Below are 24,495 nucleotides of genomic sequence, written 5' to 3' on the forward strand. Positions count from 1 at the left end.
TACCAGGTTCTTACCAGGCTTTTTAGCACCGGAACAATGATACTTCCCCACCATTGCAACAGGAATTTGCCATCACTCCAGGCGCGGTTGAAAACAGCAAGAAGTTGGTCCTGGTAATCCGATGACAGATATGTGATCATTTGGGAATGGATGCTGTCTGGTCCAGGGGATGTGTAAGGACAATCAACAAGGGCACTGAGAAATTCCCACTCACTGAAGGGAGCATTATGTGGCTCAGGGTGGCATGGAGCAAAAGACAAGATGTTGTTGTTTCACCTGCTGTTTTAGGAGATGAAAGATGGGCTGGTATTTCTCACATGCAAAGCTGCAATCATAATGCTCAGCAAGACACGCTGTGATTATGCCTGGATTTGTATATGCAGCTCCATGTGTGGATATTCCAGGTCTACCTGCAGGGGTCCGATATCCATTAAGGCGTCTCAGCTTGGTTGAAACCTGGGAAGGGGAGGTTCGTGTTCCAATGGCGGAGACATATCATTCCCAACACTCTTGCTTCCTTTGTTTGGTGAGCTGACGGACCCAAGCACGGAGCTGTTTGAAGGCAATGAGGTACTCCAGGGACGGGTGGCACTTATGATGTTGGAGGGACCGCCTATGGTCTCTAATGGCTGCAGCAATTTCCTGCGACCGCCACGGCACTGTCTTCCACCGGGAGCAACCTGAGGAACAAGGGATTGCCGATTCAGCTGCAGCAACAATGGCAGTAATGACGGTGTGGATCACCTCATCGATGTTGCCATGCAACAGATATTCAACAGTGATAGCGAAAGTGAAAGTGTCCTAGTTAGTCTTGGTAAGAGCCCATCTGGGCAAGCATCCAGATGAGTGATGCTCGGGGAGGGACAGGAAGAGTGGAAGGTGGTCACTGCCATACAAGTTGTCTTGAGCTCTCTAGTGGATAGACAGGAGAATTCCAGGATTGCAAACCAAGAGACCAAAAGCGGGGGGAGCTGGGATACCAATGCAGCCAATGCATGGTGCCACACTTCACCATCTGGAGGAAGGTAGACGTTACAGACGGTAATTTCCTGCATTGTCCTCACCCTAACAGCCAGAACTTCTAAAGGTGTTTGAAGGAGCACAGGTTTGCTACAGACAAAAATCTAAGGCCATAGATACAGACTCCACCTGGAATTCGGTCACAGTCAGAACAGTTTTTGTAGTACCCATGACAGCCATGAAGGACGGTGGTCTGCATTGCAGGAAACCAGGTTTCCTAAAGGGCAACGCAAAAAACAGGCGTAACACTTAAGAGCTGTCATAACTCAGCGAGGCGGGAGAAAAACCCTCAGCAATTCCACTGAAGTATGATGCAATCAAGAGTTGTCCTAACTCAGCGAGGCGGGAGAAAAACCCGCAGCAATTCCACTGAAGGATGATGCTTTCCATCATCTGGGAAGTCACGAAGGGACCAAAGAAGCAGATTACACCTCATGGTCACCTGCCACCACTGGTTGATTGCTCGCATCCAATACCATTCCATCTGAGGCTTCAGTGAGATCTAGGTCCTCCAGGGATACCAGAATCTCCAACTCGTCCTCAGACGTGGAAGTGTTAGGGAGTGGTGGTGTGGGGACCACCAGAGTCTCCCATTCCTTAACAGATTTCTTCTTTGTCAGTTTGCCCTCTCACTGCTCTTTAGGGGCTTGCTGGGAGGGCTTCTCTGAAGTAGCTTCAGGGACAGAGGAAGACTGTGAAGCTCTTCGACCACAGGCTGGCCTCCACTTTACCACGGGGGGAGACCATGGAAGGTAGAGTCCCAAAGGACGCCTTCCATGCAAGAAGAGCTGGAGGAGGCTGTTGCTTCTCCAACGGAAGAGGAGGGGGGTGGGAGAGGGGGGGCATGATGTCCCCAGCATTTGTGGGAGAGGTCGTCACAAATTAAAAGCTTTTGAGCAACAGAAGATGAGGTTCCCCCAGTCACCAGAAGGGGGGATGAAGATGGGCAGCCCTGAGTGCCCACTGGAGAAAGCTTGGATGAGGAGTGTAATGGCATCAATGACAGCGACATTACCATAGCGGCAGCGTAAGTCGATAGCAATCGAGCAGGGTTCAACCTTTCATATATCAGTTTAGCCTCACAGTAAGGCAGCCTGTCCACAATTTTGTACTCCATAATTTTCCACTCCTTTTGGAGTACTGTGCAGTCCAACGAGCAGGGGGAGTGGAGCTCTCCACAGTTGACACAGGTGGAAGGACGGGCACATGTGGTATTCAGATGCAGTGGACGTCCGCAGTTTCAACAAGTGGTGCTGCAATAGCACCGGGAAGACATGTGCCCGAACTTCTAGCACTTAAAGCCCACAAAAGGGGAAGGGATGTATGGCTTGACACCACGATGGTATACCATCACCTTGAGCTTTTCAGGTAACAAATCACTCTCAAAGGTCAACATGAAGGCACCGGTGGCAAGCCTATTATCTTCAGGCCCCTATAGGAGTGCCAGATGAGATGAATGCCCCATCATTCTAAACTGGCATGTAGCTCATCATTGGGCTGCAATGAGAGGTTGTGATGAGACATAATTCCCTGGACCACATTGAGACTTTTATGGGGAGTGACTGAAACAGGAATATCACCTAGCTTCTCAAGCAGATTAATGTTCAGGGCTGGGCTGGTGATGCAGCCAGAATCGGGAATGAACTATCGTGCGTTTTGGACAGTGCTGTCATTTCCCCAAACTTATCCTCCAGTGGTTCAACAGAAAATAGAGGCTTCGTATCCAGATAGCAGTCCCCATCAGTTCTGCTGTACACTAAATAACAAGGCGAATATGACTCTCTGCTTTCTGTGGCCCTACGTTCCTCCAATGGTGTAGCTAAGGAGGGGAACGATTTAGAGTCATACTCCACAGCATTGAATTCAGCCTTCCCTTTATTAGAGATGGCTGGGGCCATTCGGTACCCAGCAAAAGATGACATGGTCCACTTCATTGCAGGTCATAAGCCCTGATGCCACCCACTGCGATCAGTGGCTCTGCCCAAGGAGCCCACCCAGCCACAACAAAGGCCACCTGGCATGATGGTCATTGCCGGGAGTCCCGATGCCCCAAACAAAGACAATGGGCATCTACTCCTTGGCATACATGGGGAGATTGCAGCTCAGGCATCAGTAGTGCAATCCCTGCATAGTCAGGGGGCTACGACCAAGAGGACACATGACGACCCCTCTATGAAGGACTGGCGACTGTGCTGGATACTGCGAACTTAGGAAGCCAGTACGGAATGAATCATATTAGATATACCTTCTACAATGACAGTAACATTACAATGAATTTGAAAAAGTTCACTTTTCTTATAAACAATTCACTTACTCCTGAAGCAAGTGCAAAGGAAGGAAGATTAGAGTTTAGTGCCCCACCACCAACTAAGTAATTAGCACCACCCCAGCTTCAGATAGGATGGAAAAAGAAACTAGCTATGTCTTTTTCAAAGAAACCATCATTACATTTGCCTTAAGTAATTTGGGAAATGCATAGGAAACCTAAACTAGTAGGAGTGGATGGTGATTTGAACCACTGTCCTCCTGAATGCAGATTCAAGTGTATTACCACTGCACCACCTCATTCAGTGGAATTACAATGACAAAAAGCTTGTTTACACAAGTCAGAAATTTGTGATACTACAGCAAGTCTGTTTTAATCACAACACAAGAGGTGTCATAATTCAGAGAAATGTCAATGGTAGGGATCTGAATTTTAAGCTACCACCTGCCTTTTCAAAATGAACTCCTAAACTAAAGATATTATCTCTCAGACTGGTTCATTACTTCAAAATGTATGTTCCTTAGTCCCAGCATCACAGTTGTACCCTTTTCATGGCGCCATCCCCTTTCCATTATTTCATTTTTACTTCAGAAAATTTGGAAATCACAGGCAGCAAGACAACAAAACATGTTGAACTACTCCAAAATGCATTCCACTTTATGCATAAGCAATGTAATTGAATGTTATAGGGTAGTTTCTTTTACAAAACAGTAAAAACTGAGCTGCATTTTTATTAGGATTAAGCTATTTGCTATCAGCTTGTTGAACGTATGTTCTATTTTTCTCTTTGTTTTGTCTAGTATGGTAGTGTTAAGGTCATTTATCAGTGCACTTGAATCAACAACAAACGTCACAGTTTCTGAAGAGTCCTCCAATGTTTTTGACAAGTCTATGTAGGTCAACAAATATTTGATGATACAACTACAGTGCTCTGCTGCTGCTGAAATATTTAAAACAAATCTCTAAAATTCTATACACTCAAAAACCACGCCTCTAAGCAAGAAGTCCATGTTTTGTCATTGGACAGACAAAAACGCTACTCACCACGAAGTTGCATGAGGAAACACATGAAAGAAATGGGAATGTGTGAGTTTTCAGAGTCAATGGCTCCTCCTCCTGGTAGGAGGGTTGAGAGGAAAGGAAGAGGGATGAAGGAAAAGGACCAGTGAGGTTTACGAAATACCAAAAGTTAGAGAAAAAACACCCAGAACCCCAGGTAAAGGGACACTTACTGGACGGGATGAGAATGAAAAAATACCTGTAGGGGCACTTCCACTAGATGAGGTTTGAAAACATGAGAACTTAAAGGTGAAGGTAGGGTAATAAGCAAGACAGAGATTACGGAAGAAATATCATGAGAGAGTCAATAACAGCAGAAAGTTAAGTGCATTATAAACAGTAACAGAGATTACTGAAGAAATATCGTGAGAGAGTCAATAACAGCGGAACCAAATGTTAGGTGGGCTGGGATATTTCACCCATCCCTTCTAGAACAGCTTTTCTTCACCCCCTCTCCCCTAATCTCTGTAATATCCAGGTCATACCCCATGCTGCTTCTGCACCCATTTCCCTACCCTACAGCTGCCACCCCTGGACCAGTCCCCACTGTATCACCAGAGCACAGCACACTCTACAACATGATAGGCATGATCTTGGTGCCTGTTTCATCACACTGCCATCTGTATTCTCCCTCCTGACACCAGTTTCTCAGAACTATGCACGTTGAAACTGCCTTTACAACATGTGCTTGGTTCTCGCCAACAATCTAGCCTAAATTTATCTTAATGTCTGCAGTCTGAGAACTTCTTTATCAGTTCCTTTTCTTCACTCCCACTTATTTTTCTACATGTTTTTCAATCTCTCTATTTTTCCCTGTCCTACTCACTTGACCACCACATATAATGTGCCTAACTTTCCATTCTTATTGACACTTTCATAATTTTTTTTCCCAGTAATCTCTGTCTAGGTTATTACCCTACCTTCCACCTCTCAGTTCTTAGGTTTTTAATCCCATCTTGTGCACGCAGCAACAAACAGTCTCTCCTTCTCATCCTATCTAGTAAGCCTCCTCTGACCCACGATTCTGGGCAACTTTTCTATAACTCTTCCGATTTCAAACTTCACCAGCCCTTTTTCCTGCATCCTTCTTCCTTTCCCTTCAACCCTTCTGTCACAAGAAGGTGATAATGGCTCCAAAAGCTCACACATTTCCACATCTTTCGTCTATTATTCTTTCCAATGCTTGGTGAGTGCGAAGGAGGAGACACTGGCTCCAAAAGCTCACATATTTCCACATCTTTTGAGTGTTATTCTTGCCGATGCTTGGTGAGTAAACTATTTACTTATCTATAATATATTTTCAAACACTGATTATTTCATTAGCAACTTTTAGAGGGGAGGAAGATTCCAGTTTCCGTGCTCATATGATTCTGAAGCTTTTTGAGGATGCGTTGCACCATATCAACCAACATGCGAAATTAAAAAGTGACAAGCACCAGTAGAACGACAACCCGTATATTAAATAAATGAAATACTTCCTCAAAATTGGAGATATAGATAACGTGATATGTCGATGCTGCAAGTAGTAGATACTATTCAGTTTTTAGGAATACAAATTAAGCACAATCTGTACTGAAAAACTTACTAATACACTGTAATTAACAAATACCTTTGTTATACTACAGTGAAGTATGCATGACTGCAGGTATAGATGATCTAAAAATGAAGAAACTAGTTTATTCTGATAGTTTCTATTTGCTAATGAATATGAATATTTCTTTTTAGGGGAGCAAGGGAGCGAGGGTCTTTTAGCAGGGATATTATCTTCAGAATGCAGAAGGGCGTTAATATATGAGCTTCCATACTGTCACATGGAAAGGTATACATGGATTCAATAACTCGCCAAAGTATATTAAATATATTGTGGAAAATATTTTGATGTTCAAGATTTAATCAAAGTATAAGGGCAATATTTTTTTCTAAATTAATGAAGATCATTTTTACAACAAAAAAAAGGAAGATTAATGTTTTCTGTCCCATTAACGACAAGGTCTTGCACGATGGAACATACATTTAAGGGAAAGAAGTATGGAGAAGTAATTTGGATGCCATTCTGAATTCACTGCAACTGAAATATGGAAACTATGGAAACGAAAATCTGGATGGCAAGAAGTAGGCTCCACCCAAATTCAAACCTACAATACGAAAGTAAAAGATAATTTGCAACCATAGTCAGTATTCATAGTTTCTTTACTATGTACACTCAAGACCATATCCCTGAAGGAAATCTTTGGTGAACTGTACAAAAGCAAAATTAACAGATATCATAGCCTCTATTACCATCTCAGCAAATTTCTGCAAACAAATATTTACCATAATACAGTACATTACTTAAAACTTCATGTTAAGCAGTGCATCTCACTTTCAAAAATGAAAGTTGTCCTTCTTTTTGCCCATCAACTTTCCGTCGCAGAAATGCGAGGCCAGCCTTTAAATCTTCAAAGGATGTTGCATGGTGGTTTTCAAGAAGAAACCAAGCAGCTACAAACTGCTCTGATGTTAGATCACCTGATCCATCAGGAAACAGCTCTCGAAGGTCATCCTCAGGAAATTTCTTACTGAAAGATTGAGCAAGACGTGAGACATTTATTTGTTTAATTAGAAGACCGACACAAGCGAAGACTTAATCTATTAACTTACTCATTTTCTTCAACAGATAGACCTAACGGATCTTCTTGTTGATAACTTGTGGGAGAAAGTGATCTTCTCCCCCAAACGATTGTCCGAAGTGGAGCTTCTTCAACCCAAACAGCACTTTCTTTCAAAGGACCAATTGTCTCATGATAACCTGTGTAGGACATAGTGTAGGATATAATATTACTATAGAAGTAAACACAACAATGGAGTGGTTTTATTCATATACAGGGACAAGAAGATTTCAGAAAAAAATATAACATGGAAAATAACGTGAAGTTAGCAGTTTTTAGCAAAATTGGCAATTTTTACAATATGTCACAAAATTCATAAATTTGCTGTATAAAAAAAGTTATAAATCTAAGGATGGTAGTTTACTGATGTTCACAATCCGTAGTTATTGAATATTAAAATGGTGTTTTGATATCTAATTTCCTCAAGGCTGAGGTTCATACATAATCTTAAAATGACATTTCATTTCTCTTGCAACAAACTTTGATGTAATGAGGAAAACAGCATCAAAATTGGCAAAAAATCCAATTTTGCAAAAATTACACAGAACCTGAAAAAAAAAATGGCACAGAAATTGGTAATAAACAACACAAAATGAGGGGTCGCGTGTGGGGGAGGGGGGGGGGGCAACACAAAATTGGTGGTGGGATACAACTCAGAACTTGGGAAAAATGCACTGAATTTCGCAAAAAATATCATCAAATTTGGCAAAAAATAGCACCAACCTTCACAGAAAAAAAGCTGAATTTGGAAAAAAAGACACTGAATAAGCGCAAAAACAACAGGAACTCAGGCAAAAAATAACACCAAAACTGGCAAAAAATAACACCAAATTGTGCAAAAAAGCAACACTGAATTTGACTGTGAAATAAAACAATCTTTTCTTGTTCCTATTCATGTATAATAATCCACCTAATTCTTGAAGATTTTGTTCTGGTTGAAGATTCATACATCTTGACTATTGCACAGGGTCGAATGGTTAGCACAATTTAGTTAGTTAAAGACAGGAGTTTCAGAGTAACGAATGCAAAGGAATATTGGGAGCCAGAAGTCCTGTGTGTGTTACATTCTGTTGCACAGCTCAGTGGTATGATATTGTGATGCAAGTGGGTCAGCGGAGCACCGACTTAAGCAGTACAAAGGAGAACACCGTGTCACTGGCCAGCGGAGGACGTGACAAGACACAGCTCGCCGCACTCCAGGTATCAACATTGAGGGTGGTAATCGGGTCAGTTCTGACAATTGAGCAACACCAGAATATTCTACCATCCTTTTGGAGACTAAGAACCACACACATCAGCAGCAGAAAGCCATATTTAAGGACCCACAGGCAGCTCACCTTCGTCGACCATCGAGAGATAATGGGGTGACACAGAGCCTGTGTCATTCAGAGATGCACCGTTTCTGAGTCATCGCAGTCATTGTAATAGTCAGCATTATAATACAGGTCGTGGTCTAGGAGGCACCAGAGTGATGCCGGCACTGCAGTCATCACTGTCACTATTTGATTGTCAGACACTGCCTGCCAGGGCTGTCATTGCCTGGGTTGCATTGTGGTAATGCACTGTCGCCATCTGCACAAACACCGTTATTGGGACCGAAGCCAGGAATCTGGTCCGCCAACACCAGACAGCCACTGCAACGGATGGTTGCTGAGATAGGGCACTGACCCACCCCACTGCCACCGTCGTCGCCACACACCCCAGCCGCGATCTCAACAGAGGCCCGTGGCATGCGGTTCCAGTCACTGCCGTATGACCCAGCGAGGCCATAGTGCTGCTGCCAACGCAACAGGTTCCAGTTACTCCAGCGCAGCTACAGTTCCTGCGGCAGTTGCACATTTGAGCATCCGCACGCCACCTTCATTGCTACTGAGAGTACTGTGAGTGAAAGCACATCCTGCTCAGAGGGCCTACAACCAATGTATTGCAGTTGATCAATAAATGATGTTATTCTGTTATCATGAACACAACCCCACCACCCTCTTCCTCACGTCCAGCAGAGAACCCACATTAAAATTCAGCAATGGACGGTAGTGTTTACACTGGTGTCAGACTGCTGAGGCATCAAGGAGGCCGGACCTAATGGAATTAGAAGTCAGCAGTATGGAGCATCTACAGCAACGGTGTGCCACGCAGCGAAGGAAGTAAGCGCAGATTTCAGTTATTTTGGTTTCGAGCCTGCTGGGTTGTCTCTTTCCCTGTCTTTTGCCAGGATAATTTTTGTGTTCTTTGGATACACTTTTCTCTTGATTAAATTGTAGTCATGGTGAAGGAACTTTCATCTGCTGAGATTATTGAGCAATTTAGGTATCAGGTAGATAAATTACGGCTAGAGGTAAATAAGCCCAGAGCAGCAGAGAGGGAGCAGTCACAGCCCAACCCACCCACTCTGGATGGCACTGCTGCAGGATTGATTACCCTGTTTTCTGGGGAACTGGGGGAAGATGTTTTTATCTTTTTTGACAATTTGGCTACAGCCAACAAATTAGGTGAATGGGGTAAGGAACATTTATTATGTGTTGCTAGACTGAAATTAACAAGATACGAAGGGTTAATAGATATCGGAAGAAGAACATGGCTATTGTCGGGAACAACTTATCAGGGTTTTTTCGTAAGCAGGACGAATCAATTGAAAGTTTCACCAACAGTATTTGTAAAATCAATGTAGGTACCTAAGAGCTCACGGACGATGACAGGGTTAACTCAGTAATTTTGTGGGAAGCAGAGCAGTTTTTGGAAATGTCAAGAAAGGTGTGTACAGAGTTTCCTAAATATTTGAGTGAAGCAATGAATATTGCATCATCATTAGAGGAAATTGAGTCATTGTAAGTCAAGTGAATGTATAGTATGGACATCAAATGTTTTTGGTGTGGACAAAAGAGTCATGTACAAAGAGACTGCAGACAGTAAAGTTGCACGTATTGTAAGGAAACTGGTTACTCGGACTGGCAACGCCATAACAGATGTCAGCAACAATTAAAGTTTCAATCACAGGGTAGATCTTGTGGGCAGCAGGTAAACAGCGCAGCGGGCAGGGTGTCCATTATACCTCACTCCCATTAAGTGTCGCACATTTAAGAAAGCAGTGGTAAACTACGTAAAATGTAGTTGGATACCAGTTCTCCAGTACTGGTTGCAAATAAGCAAGTATTTGGAGCAAATGGGTTAAGTGCAACATGATGGACGTTAAATTGTGTAGGTGGAGGGTGTGTAAATTCACTCAATGCTGGAATGTTGAAGTTCTGGGTGGAGGAGGTTAACTTCCACGTGACTGCAGAAGTTCCTCGCATGGTTAGCGATAGGTACGATGATGTTCTCGGATTCGATTTCCTAGGTGCACATTGTGCCATAACTGACTTGGAATGGCATACGGTAGAACTGGATGGAACTTTGTTTCAGCTAGGCTCCGCAACTGGAATACCTTCATTGTCATAAGGTCTGTCCCATGGCCAGGGGAAACAAATTTAACTGTGTACAAGGTCCCTTAAGGTCAATTCGCAGGATCGCACACTGAAAGGTACAGGAAGGTAGTCAGTACTGATGTTGGTTCTGACCTGCCAGTGAATTCGTTGTGTATCACCGAACCTTTGGCAGATAACAAGGTATTGGGTGCAGTTAGTCATTTTCTACAATATAGTGTGTGCTACGTTCAGGAGGCAGACAGCATGAGGATAACGCCTGTCAGTATTGATAATATTGGCACCAAGGCAGTAAAGTTGCCGCAGGGTACCCCGGTTGCAAATTTAGAAGTGTTGCATGAGGATGAACTAGACCACGATTTTACAGCACATCACACAATGTTGGAGGGGTCTGTCGACTGGTTAGTGTTCAGGAGTAAGGTAGCACATCTTGAAGCACAGCACAGTTCATTAGTGGAAAAACTACTGAGTGGGTACAAGACATTATTTAATCCGTCGGGTCCATTATCTGCAACACCGCTTGTTCAACACCAAATTCCTGCTGGAAATCAGGCATCCATCACCAAACAACTACATCGAGTTCCAAGTCATTTACAGCTGACTATGGAAGCGTTTATAGACCAGCAACTTATAGATGGCATCACAGGACCTAACTGCAGTCCTTGACATGTTCCCATTGTAATTGTAAGCAAAAAACACTAGATGGTTGCAAAGTACAATGTTTCTGTTGTGATTACCAGTTCCTCAAACAGAAAAAGGTGTCAGATGCATATCCTATGCGTCATATAACAGACACTGGACAACTTGTGTCAGTGTCAGTATTTCACAACACTGCAATTGCGTAGTGATTACCACCAGTTGGCAGTGACACCAGAGGACTGGCCAAAAACTGCATTCTCCACACCAACTGGACACTTTCAGTTTTGCTGCACACTTTCTAGACTTAAAAACATGCCGGCAATCTTTCAGCATGTGTTGGATAGTGTGTTCCATGCATTAAAAATAAAACACTGCATAGTGTACCTGGATGACATAATCATGTATGCACAGGATATTCCAAAACATTTGGAGTAATTGTGCACAGTGTTTGATCATCTACGCACTGCACCGTTAACATTGAGCTTAGAGAAATGTCATTTTGTACTGCCAGAAGTTCAGTATTTGGTTCACATTACAGGGCAGGATAGAATTCATAGCGATCCGAAGCTAGTTGAGACCTTTCAAAATTTTCCAACACCCACCAGGGTAGTAAAGGAATCGTAGTTTCATTTGGGACTCACGAATTTTTACCATAGGTATGTTCCAAAATTAGCAGAAACTGCAAGACCTCTCATGCAACTGCTATGGAAAGGACTGAAGTTTCACTGGGCAGCTTAGTGAGAGATGGCGTTCCAGAAGTTAAAAGATCTGTTGACGTCTAGTCCCATTTTTGTCTAGCCAGACTTTGAAAACCCATTTATTCTTTCTTGTGATTCAAGCACTTTTGTGCTAAGGGTTATTTTTAGTCTCAAAGTAGATGGACAGGACACCCTATTGCATATATTTCACAGCAGCTCAATAATGCTAAATGAAATTATACCACTACAGAGAAGGAAATGCTTGAAGTGATTTTTGGAATTGGGTGCGGTTAAGGGAATTTGATTGTGAGGTAGTATATTACCCAGGAAGGTTGCACACTAATGCAGATGGACTCTACTGTAAGGTACATGCTATGGAATGCACAGGCAGTGACATAACTGAATGGAGGACTGTCAGTGGTTTGCTAAATAAAAGTAGTCCTGCACAGAGGACAGAATATTGTATCGAACAACAGAGGCTCACAGCACGTGGTTCCAGTCTCCATGGTACAAACCAGCAAGGCCGTAGCACCACTGCAAAGACAGCGGGTTTCAGTTGTGCCAGCGCAGCTACAGTTACCTCAGCGGGTGCACGTCTGAGCATCAGCCAGCCACCTTCGTCACTGCTGAGAACATTAGGAGCAGAAGCAAACCCCCACCCAGAGGGCCAATAACCAATGTATTGCAGTTGTCCAATAAATGTTGTTATTCTGTCATCAGGAGCCATCCATAGATGTACCCCCACCAACCTCTTCCTCACACCCAGCAGCAAACCCACGACTGAACCCAGCGATGGGCAGCAGAGTCTCGTGTCTGTTTACACAATTACTTAAGAGTTCTAAATGTGAAAATTGAAAATAACTGTTACAAGGATTACAAAGGAAAAGAAAAGATGTAACCTAAATTTGTCTCTAAAGGAAGTTCACTTGACGTACTTATAACATTACAAAGAGACAAAATGGCTTACCAGTACTTTCAGCAGATAAAATTACAGTACCGCCAATATAAATATTCACAAGCAAAAAACTATTCCTCGTTTTCAGAACAATTACATTCTTCTTGAGGGAATAAAGCGAAAGAGATTGGGAAAGGTTAGAAAGGAGAGGCAGTCACTCAAACCTCTGGATGAGATGGACCCATCTATTGTGAGTATGACAAGAGAAGGCACAACGTGAACTTAAAAACTCTAATTGGAGCCACATCAAAAGATGTTTTAAATAGATTTTTCACTCATTTATTAAAGAATTTAAATCACCAGGAAGTATTTCAAATATTTTCAACTCAGGTTTAAATAATTAAATCTGATGTTTTTAAAACTGTTGATATCAAGTGATATTTACTTGATAATGCGTATTATTTCCAAATTTCTTGTTGTTACTTGTGTCCCACTTTGACAGTTTTTGCAAGAAGTGAGATACCTATATACAAATGACAAAAACACATAATGTGAAAAATAACTGAAGGGATCAAAAATTGGTAGAACACTTGGGCTCTTGATAATTTGACAACACTGGCAACAAATTTGCAGCCTTCCCTGTACTGAAACCACAGACCACCTCCAGTGAGACAAGACAAATGTGATTAGCCATAACAATGAAACTAGCCAAGTATGTGTCAGTGTGTGTATCTTTATTGCTAAATGACTAACCTGAGGCTTGGTCCCATTTGCAGGTTGCCTACCCAATGGTTTCTGGAGGCAGAAAAAATTTGATTTTCTACATTTCATATAGTTATTGACTGAATTTGAAAGACTATCACAACCCACGCATGAAGAGCTATGATCTTATGTTAAAGGTTTGATATGGTTAGACAAGCACTGCTGTTAAGAACTGTTTATATACCTTGAGGCAGCATAATTCACAGAGTCTAATTACTCATTCGTTTGGTATTAGAGAATGAGAGCATTTAGAGACTTCCAACACATTCTACACATAATTTCCAACCTTTACGAAACTTTTTCTCATTGACATCACCCCCCACACCCAAAAATAAATAAATAAATAAATAAAAAATTTGAAAGGAAAAAAATTTTTGTTGCTTAATGCATTTTCACTGTTCATGCAGCATCTGGCATGATGTTTTAATTTATTATGTCTTTACTACTTACTCTATTTGCAACACTTACTCTACTTGCAACACATTTTGCAGCCAGCATCCACATAGAGAACTGAATGTACCTGGAGATATGATGTTTTATACATGGGAGTTAGATTCTTTGAAGAACTCGGGATGGGTGTTTACTGGTTCTGTACTAGTTAGTCTTAAGGGCATCGCCTGAAAGATGTTGCCAAAAACTCTCCAAGTTTTTAACCAATTTATTACAAATTTTTACAAAACACTCTAACAAACATTCAGATGGAAATGGACATGGGAGTGGGGGAGATAGACAGTGAAAGGTTGGAGGAGGTTATGCACAGAGAGAATAGGGGGAGAGGAGGGGGAGTGTTGCAGGAGATGTACAGAGCTATTGGACATTCAGACAGCAATGGGTATAGAGAGATGGGCAGAGACAGGAGAGATGGGGAAGGGGGTGAGGGGGAGGGAATGTACAGAGAGAGAGAGAGAGAGAGAGAGAGAGAGAGAGAGAGAGAGAGAGAGAGAGAGAGAGAGAGAGAGAGGGGGGGGGGGGGGGATGGGAAGATGGGCAGGGTAGGGCATGGAATCTTGGATGCATATGCAATTCCCATACATATGTAGCAATTGTGACTCATTGCTGGGTCCGCTAGTATCTTGTATAAAGTTATTTCAATTAAAATGTCACAGTGACAAGTATATATCAAAGACATTTCACAACCACTCCAAAGGAAGATAACAACCTGTCATTTCCACAATATTGTATGGAATCATATTTGCAAAGTAATACACTGTCAGACAAATAAATCTGCACAGATGTCTTGTTATTTGTGTTGTTGTTGTCTTCAGTCCAAAGCAGCTCTCCATGCTACTCTATCCTGTAAAAGCCTCTTCTTACCTCAGTAACTACTGCAACCTACGTCCTTCTGAATCTGCTTACTGTATTCATTCTTGGTCTCCTCCTGATTTTTACCCCCCACACTTCCCTCCAATACTAAGTTGGTGATGCCTCAATGTCTCACAAGGCGTCCTATCAACCAATCCATTCTCCTAGTCACCGTGTGACACATATTTCCATTCTTCCCAATCCCATTCAGTACCTCTTCATTGGTTACATGATCTATCCATCTAATCTTCAGCATTCTTCTGTAGCACTGCATTTCAAAAGCTTCTATTCTCTTCTTGTCTAAATTGTTTATCGTGCATGTTCTGCTTCCACACATGGCTACACTCCATATAAATCCGCATCACTGGCACACAAGTCGCCCAATGTGGCGTTGAATGAAATAAGACTTGCACTTGGCAACCTAACTTCCCTGGATGGGGCCTCCCGGCCAATGAAGCCATATGCTCATTTCCATTTTTTGTATAAATACTTTTAGAAAATACTTCCTAACACTTAAATCTGTGTTTGATGTTAACAAATTTCTCTTTTTCAGAAATGCTTTTCCTGCCACTGACAGTCTACATGCTGAAAAATTTGTCCTTAGTGTAAATCATCAACAGGCACTGTAAGCAAACAGAAGCAGCACTGCATTGAAACTCGGGAAGCAGGGACAGAAGCTAGTCCAAGTTATTAGCCAACAAAAATGTGGCTGACTAACCATTTAACTGTAGGGGAAATCATTACATGATACTAATACTCAACAGCATTTAAGCTTCAACACAGAAATTTAAGATGTTCCGGCATGCTGAAAGGAAGGGGACTACAGCTGTTAATTTTCTGAGGGTATACAGCTCTTCTGCATGGTTAAATGATGGCGTCATCTAGGGTAAAATATTCCAATGCTGAAATAGATCCCCATTTGGATCTCTGAGTGGGGACAACTAAGGATACCAGCACCAGGAAAAACGGAATTGGCATTCTAGTCATTGGAACTTGGAATGTTAAGACCTCATAACTGGGTAGAGAGGTCAGAGAACTTAAAAAGGGACATGGATAGGTTGAAGTAAGATACAGTAGGAATCAGTAAAGTGCAGTGGTAGGAAGATCAAGACTTCTGGTCAAATGAGTACAGGATTATACACACAAAACTAAATAAGAGTAATACAGGAGTAAGTCTAATAGCAAGTAAGAAAACAGGAATTCGGGTGCCACAGGGGAGTGTTATGGGACCATTGCTTTTCACAATATATATAAATGACCTAGTAGATAGTGTCGGAAGTTCCATGCGGTTTTTCGCGGATGATGCTGTGGTATACAGGGAGGTTGTGGCATTGGAGGGTTACAGCGAAATGCAGGAAGATCTGCAGTGGATAGGCACTTGGTTCAGGGGGTAGCAAGGCAACTGAACCTTAACATAGACAAAAGTAATGTATTGTGAATACATAGAAAGAAGGATCCTTTATTGTATGATTATATAATAGCGGAACAAACACTGGTAGCAGTTACTTCTGTAAAATATCTGGGACTATGCGTACAGAACGATTTGAAGTGGAATGATCATATAAAATTAATTGTTGGTAAGGCGGGTGCCAGGGTGAGATTCATTGGTAGAGTCCTTAGAAAATGTAGTCCATCAACAAAGGAGGTGGATAACAAAACACTCGTTCAAACTATACTTGAGTATTGCTCATCAGTGTGGGATCCGTACCAGGTCGGGTTGACAGAGGGGATAGAGAAGATCCAAAGAAGAGCAGTACGTTTCGTCACAGGGTTATTTGGTAAGTGTGATAGCGTTAAGGAGATGTTTAGCAAACTCAAGTGGCAGACTCTGCAAGAGAGGCGCTCTGCATCGCGGTGTAGCTTGCTGTCCAGGTTTCAAGAGGGTGCGTTTCCGTATGAGGTATCAAATGTATTGCTTCCCCCTACTTATACCCCCCTAGGAGATCACAAATGTAAAATTAGAGAGATTCGAGCGCGCACGGAGGCTTTCCAGCAGTCGTTCTTCCCGCGAACCATAGGCGACTGGAACAGGAAAGGGAGGTAATGACAGTGGCATGTAAAGTGCCCTCCGCCACACACTGTTGGGTGGCTTGTGGAGTATGAATGTGGATGTAGATGTAAGCTACTACGAACAGCATGGTGAACACATAATTGTACCACAGACAGACACAAAGCCAACACCCAACACAATAGTAAAATTTCATATGTCCACTAGTTCTGCAGATGGTGAAAAGACGAAGAATGTATGATGGATCAAAAGAAATTAGGCAGATAATTAAGGACCCTCAAGTGGTTGGTTGGTTGATTTGGGGGAGGGGACCAAACAGTGAGGTCATCGGTCCCATCGGGTGAGGGAAGGATGGGAATGGAAGTTGGACGTGCCCCTTCAAAGGAACCATCCCAGCATTTGCCTGAAGCAATTTAGAGAAATCAAGGAAAACCTAAACCAGGGTGGCCGGATGCAGGTTTGAATTGTCATACTACCTATTACGAGTCCAGTGCGCTAACCATTACACCACCTCACTCGGTGAAAATTTAATTGTGATGAGTAACTGGAACTCAGTAGTTGCAAAAGTTAAAGGAGCACAATTTAATAATAACTGACACTTGGTTTAATAACAATGTACAAAGGCTGTACATGTGGAAGAGACCTGGAGGCATTGGAAGCACTCAGATTTATTACATAATGATAAGGCAAAGATTTTGAAACCTGATTTTAAACTGCAAGACATTTCCTGGCGCAGGTGTGGACTCTCACCACAATTTAATGGTTATGAACTGCACATTAAAACTGAAGAAACTGCGAAAAGGTAGGAAATTAAGGAGATGGGACCTAGGTAATTTCAAAAAACTTGAGGATGTTGAGAATTTCATAGAGAGCATCGGGCAATTTTTGACTGAAACAGGGGAAATGGACACAGCGGAAGACGAATGGGTGGCTTTGAGAGAAGAAATAGTGAAGGCAGAAGATCAAATAGGTAAAAAGGCAAGTCTACTACATATCCCTGGATATTACAGGAGATGCTGAATTCGACTGATGGAAGGTGAAGACATAAAAATGCAGCAAAAGAAACAGCTGATAGGGAATATAGGCATCTAAAAAATCAAATTGGTGTTAAGTGCACACCGGATAGCAGAAATGGATAGAGGATAAATACTACACTTCAGAAGCACGCATAACTGGGGGAGAGGTAGATACTGCCCATCAGAATATTAAAGAGATACTTGGAGAAAAGAGAAGCAACTTTATGAATATAGACAGCTGAGACGGCAAGCCAATACTAAGGTGAGAAGCGAACCATGAAAGGAATTATAGAGGGCTCTACAAGGGAAATGAACATGAAGCCATATTATAGAACGAGAGGAGTAGGTGGAAAACACAAGATAGGAGATACCATACTTTGAGAAGAATTTGAAAGAGCTCTCAATGATGTTACTGGAAACAAAGGCCCTGGAGTAGATGACATCCACTAAGAATTATTGAGATCCTTGGGAGACCCAACCACAAAAAAACTGTTCCACCTGGTGTGCAAGATATAGGAGACAGGCAAAACACCCTCAGACTTCAAGAAGAATGTAATGATTCCAAAGAAGGTAGGTACTGGCAGGCATGAATATTGTCGAACTATCAGTTTAATATGTCACGGTAGAGAAATATTTACATGAATCATTTACAGAAGAATACAAAAACTGATGGAAGCCAACCTTAGGGAAGTTCAGTTTGGGTTCCGGAGAAATGTAGGAACACCCAAGGCAATAATAACCATACAACTTGTCCTAGAAGATAGGTTAACAAACGACAAACCAACATTTACAGATTTTGTAAACTCAGAGAAAGCTTTTGACAATGTTGATAGGGCTACTCCCTTTGAAATTCTGAAGGTATCAGGAATTAAATGTAGGGAGCAAATTGTTAAACACAGCTTTTACAGAAACCAGACTGAAGATATAAGAGTCAGTCATGATTGGTTGGTTGGTTTAAAAGAGGAGGGAAGGGACCAAACTGCTTGTTCTGAATGAAACAATGCCACAAGGGTGAGAATAAAACAAGCGAGACTGACAACACAAAACGGAGAGAAAGGAAAAACCACAAGAACGACTGAAGGGCATCAAACACTTAAATGGACAAAAGGGGAGAAGAAAACCACAGAAATGCAAGAAACAGGTAGAAGAGATTAAAACGACAAAACAGATTACCATGGCCGGCTGACCATGAGAATAAGAAACAGAAGCCAGTCACTCTGCAACACATTAAAACCTCCATCCTAAAAGCACGAGGGTGGAGGACACAGAGGGACAAAGTACATGCGCTAAAACTTATATCAAATGATAAAACACTCCCTCACAAACATAACGTAAAGCTAAATCAGCCGATGAAGATAAAATTAGTGGCAAGGAGTCCGGTAACTGAAGATTTTGTTGCAGGACAGTCAAAGTGGGACAGTGCATCGGAATATTAATGGGCCACTGTCAACTGGGTGCCGCATCAAGACTGAGGCAGGTCTTCACAGCGCAGGAGGTAGCCATGTGTCGCCCAAGTGTGGCCAACGCGGAGCCGACAGAGAACCACAGAGTCCCTGCGAGAGGCCCGCATAGAGGACTGCCACGCATTCATAGTCTCCTTAATGGCAGGCAGTTTGTTGTGCATATTGAGACTACGCCATTCCGTCTCCCAAAGCCGAAAAACCTGGTGGCGTAAAAATGAATGCAGGTCAGTTATTAGAATGCCAATCTCCATAAGCGGTTTCCATGTAGTCTGTCTGGCCAGCCTGTCAGCAAGTTTGTTGCCTGGGATTCTGACGTGTCCTGGAGTCCACACAAACACCACTGAATGATTGGACCATTCTAGGGCATAGTGGACTCCTGAATGGTCACTACCAAAGGATGACAAGGGTAGCACTGGTCGGTAGTTTGTAGGCTGCTCAAGGAGTCTGTACACAGAAGAAACGACTCCCCAGGGCATGAACAGATGTGCTCAAGAGCTTGAGATGTAGCCACCAACTCTGCAGTGAAAACACTGCACCCATCGGGCATGGAATACTGTTAATATGTCCTCCACAGGCATATGCGAAGCCGACGAGACCATCAGCCATCGAGCCGCCACTGTAAACCACTTCACGGCCTCGGTACACATCAAGAATCGAGGGAAAGTGACAGCGGAGAACTGTGGAGTGAACTGAGTCCTTTGGACCATGTGAAAGGTCCAGGCGAAGCCTGGGCCTAGGTGTACACCATAGAGGTGTACGCAAATGGACCTCGAGTATAGGCGTTAAAGGTAATGACTCTAGTTCAGATAGATCAGAAGGGATCAGACGCGAACTGTAATTGTAAGACAGTAATTCGGACGCGCAAGAGAACTACAAATGTGTGCAACGTAACTGGCGAGAAGTTGCGCATGCCTGACCTGTAATGGAGCGACTCCAGTCTCCGCCAGGACACTGGTCACTGGACTTGCCCTAAAAGCTCCTGTCAATAGTCAAATACCACAGTGGTGTGCTGGGTCAAGCAAACGCAACACTGAAGGCACCGCCAAACCATAAGCCAGACTCCCATAGTAAAGGCAGAATTGAACAAGGGCTCTGTAGAGCTGCAGCAGCGTAGAGCGATCTGCACGCCAGTTGGTGTTGCTCAGGCAGCAGAGGGCATTGAGGTACTGCCAGCACTTCCACTTACCTGATGAAGGTGAGGTGTCAAAAACCAGTCCTAAAAATCTATGTGTCTCCACTACAGTGAGTCTAACGTAAAGTTCACGTTCCAAATGAACGGTACTACACCAACAGAAGTGCATAACACAGAACATCGCGGCCGAAAACTGGAAGCCATGGGCTAGAGCCCATGACTGCGCCTTGTGGATGGTTCCCTGTAGGTGCCACTCAGCAACACCAGTACTGGTGGAGCAGTACGAAATGCAGAAGTCGTCTGCACACAGAGAGGGTGAGACAGACGGCCCTACAGCTGCTGCTAGAGTGTTAATGGCCACTAAAAATAGAGATACACTCAATACAGGGCCCTGCGGGACCCCATTCTCCTGAATGTGGGGGGAACTATGGGAGGCACCAACTTGGACACAGAAAGTACAAAGCGACAGGAAATTCTGGATAAAAATCGGGAGTGGGCCTCGGAGATCCCACTCATATAATGTGACAAGGATACGATGTAGTAAATAAAAAAAAGATGGCAACCAGGTGTTGGTGTCTGGAAAAGGCTGTTCAGATGGCAGACTCGAGGGACACAAGATTATCATTGGTAGAGCGACCCAGGCGGAAACTGCCCTGACACCCAGCCTGTAGGCCACATGACTCTAGGACCTGACCCAACTGCCAACACACCATACATTCCAGCAGCTTACAAAGAATGTTGGTGAGGCTGATGGGCCAATAGCTATCCACATCAAGTGGGTTTTTGGAATGAAGACATCACACTAGATCTGGTTGAAGATCACAAGGAGATGTCGCTTGTGGTCAGAGAAGAGATGTTTAATCATCTGACTGTGGATCGGATCTGGCCCAGGAGCTGTGTCGAGCCAATGTACAAGGGCACTGAGAAACTCCCATTCTGTAAATGGGGCATTATAGGGTTCACTGTGGCATGTAGTGAATGAGAAGACTTTCCCTTCCACAAGCCGTTTGAGAGAGCGAAAGGCTGGGGAGTAATTCTCTGATGCAGAGGCATGGGCATAGTGCTCAGCAAAGTGCTCGACAATCATGTTTGCGTCGGTAGATAACACACCATTTATGCGAACACCGGGAACACCTGTTGGGGTCAGGTACCCAAAAACTCTATTGATCTTTGCCCAGACTTGGGAAGGTGACGTATGGCACCCAATGGTCGAGACATATCTCTCCCAACACTCCTGTTTCCGTCTATTGATAAGCTGGCGAACACAGACACGGAGCCGTTTAAAGGCTTTGAGGTGCTCCAGGAAAGGGTGCCGCTTATGCCGCTGTAGAACTTGCTGACGGTCCATAATTGCCTCTGGCGACCACCAAGTTACTGTCTTTTGGTGGGGCACCCTAAAGAACGAGGGATCGTGTTTTCCACCACAGAAACGATCGCTGTAGTTACCTGCTCAACCACCACATCCATGTTACCATGTGGGGGAGATTCAACAGTGACAGCAGAGGTGAAAGTTTCCCAGTCCACCTTGTTTTTAGCCCATCTGGGTACTGACAGGAAGATGGGGAAGTGGTCACTACTGCATAGGTTGTCATGTGCTCTCCAGTGGATAGATGGGAGAAGTCCAGGACTGCAAACCGAGAGAGCAATGGCCAAATACGTGCCACGTGCCACACTCAAATGTGTGGGGGCACCTGTATTTAACAGGCAGAGGTCGAGTTGCGACAGTAAACATTCGACATCTCTGCCTCGGCCAGTAAGCACGGTGCCACTCCTCAAGGGGTTTTGAGTGTTAAAATATCCCAAAAGCAGGAAAAGTTTAGGGAGTTGATCAATCAGTGCAGCCAATGCGATCAGGGGTATTGCACCATCAGGAGGACGATATACGTTGTAGACAGTTATTTCCTGTGTCGTCCTTATCCTAACAGCCACAGCTCCAAAAGGGGTTTGCAGGGCACAGGTTTACTGCATACTGAGTTTAGGACACAGACTCCACCTGACACTCTACTATAGTCACTACGGTTCTTGGTAATATCCCCTATAGCCGCAGAGGGCAGGGGTCCGCATTTCAGGGAACCAGGTTTCCTGAAGAGCAATGCAGAAAGCAGGTGTCAAGCTTAAGAGTTGCCGTAGCAGATCCAGGTGGTGGAAAAAACCACTGCGATTCCACTGGAGGATGACGTTATCGTGAGGCTGGGAAGGCATGAAGTGCGCATGGAGGCAGGTTACGCCTTAGGGTCACCTGCTGCCACCGATTGAGTATTTGTAGCCATTTCTATAGTGGATGAGGCATCAGTGAGATCCAGGTCTGCAGAGGACACTAAGATCTCCACTGCATCCTCAGATGCAGAATTGATAGGGAGTGGTGGTGGTGTTGGGGCCACCAGAGGGGTCCTGTTTCTTAGCAGAGTACTTCTTAGTTTGCTTGCTCTCTCGCTTCTCTTTAGGGGCTTGCTGGGAAGAATTCTCCAAAGCAGCTTCAGGCACGGGAGAAGATCGTGAAGCTCTTCGTCCAGTAGCTTATGGCTCCTTAAACCACTGGCCAGTGTCCACCATGGCATTGGTGGAGACCTTGGGAGAGAGGACCTCAAGGGACCCCTTCCACATGAGAGGAGCCGGAGGAGGCTGTTGCTTCTCCGACAGGGGGGGAGGGGACCGATGTCCCTTGCATTTGAGGGGGCCTTGTTCCCGAAGTAGGTACTTTGGGAGCAATGGAGGAACATTTGCCACCTACCACCAAGGTGCTGGATGTATTCAGGTGGCCTGGAGGGCTCACTGGTTGTGGGACAGAGTGAGGAACCGCTGGCACTTGGGACAGCAATGGTGACATAGCTGCAGCATTTGTCGACATCAATCGAATGGGGTGTAATCTTTCAAATTTACATTTAGCCTCTTTGTAAGTCTGCCGGTCCAGGGTCTTGTACTTCATGATGTTCCGCGCCTTTTGGAGTACTGGGCAGTCTGGCGAGCAGGGAGAGTGGTGCTCTCCACAGTTGATGCAAGTGGGAGAAGGCGCTTATGGAGTAGATGGGTGCAGTGGACATCTGCAGTCTCGACATGTGGCGCTGAAAGTGCAGCGGGAAGACATGTGCCCGAACGTCCAACACTTAAAGCACCACATGGGGGAGGGATGTATGGTTTAACGTCTCAGCGTTTCAGGCAATTAATCACCCTCAAACGCCAAGATGAAGGCACCGGTAGCAACCCTGTTGTCTTTTGGTCCCCTGTAAATGCACCAGATGAAATGAACACCCCACTGTTCTAAATTGGTGCAGAGCTCATCATCAGACTGAAAGAGATCACAATGGAAAATGATCCCCTGGACCATGATGAGGCTTTTATAGGGAGTGACAGAAACAGGAATATCACCCAGCATGTCACAGGCAAGTAACACTTGGGATTGGGCTGGGGAAACTGTCTGATTTAAGACTGCACCGTTTCGCATCTTGGACAGTGTTGTCACTTCTCCAAACTTATCCTGAAGGTGTTCAACGAAAAATTGAGGGTTCATAGGCAGATAGGAGTCCCCATCAGTTGTGCTACAGACTAAAAACTGAGACGAATATGGCTCTCTCCATTCTGTAGCCCTATGTTCCTCCCATGGTGTAGCGAGGGAGGGAAACAATTTAGGGTCATACCTGTCGGCATTGTATTTTATCTCGCCCTTTTTAGAGACTACTGGTGCCGTACGGTCACCAGCAAGAGATGACTTCATTGTGGGTCATTCGCCCTGATGCCATCCACTCCAATCATGGGCTCTCCCCATGGATGCCACCCAGCCACAGCAAAGGCCAACTGGCACGATGGCCACTGCTGGGAGTCCTGATAACCCAGGAATACAGGCATCTACTCCTTCACATATGTGGGGAGTTTACAGCTCAGGCATCAGCAGTGTGATCTCTGTGTTGTCAGGGGGCTACCACCAAATAGGTACATGACGGCCCCACCACAATGGCCAGGCTACCGTGCTGGATATTGAGCACAGAGAAATCCAATATCGTCATGGGGTCGAAAGAGGACAGGAGACAACAGAAGAAGGTGACATACCCTGGAAAGTGTCCTCACCCAAATAGTTGAATCACAGGTAGAGATGCAAAGCCATGACAAGAGATTCAGGAGTTCGAATCTTACAGCACTATGGATAGCTCATGCACCACGTAAGGCGTCCTTC

The 24,495-nt window shown here is 44.0% G+C and overlaps 1 protein-coding gene across 1 annotated transcript in view; it reads right to left on the bottom strand.

Annotated features, from left to right (window-relative positions):
* Positions 1-24,495, bottom strand: part of LOC124615371 (exocyst complex component 2) — a 121,225-nt gene that overhangs the window by 85,556 nt on the left and 11,174 nt on the right. Inside the window, exons 4-5 of the mRNA XM_047143194.1 lie at positions 6,986-7,133; positions 6,708-6,903 (exon numbers count right to left, since the gene is read on the bottom strand). Of these exons, the coding sequence (XP_046999150.1) occupies positions 6,708-6,903; positions 6,986-7,133 (344 nt within the window). The remainder of the gene's footprint in view (positions 1-6,707; positions 6,904-6,985; positions 7,134-24,495) is intronic.

Source organism: Schistocerca americana, chromosome 5, assembly GCF_021461395.2.
Source record: "Schistocerca americana isolate TAMUIC-IGC-003095 chromosome 5, iqSchAmer2.1, whole genome shotgun sequence".
In the NCBI taxonomy this organism is placed as follows: domain Eukaryota; kingdom Metazoa; phylum Arthropoda; class Insecta; order Orthoptera; family Acrididae; genus Schistocerca; species Schistocerca americana.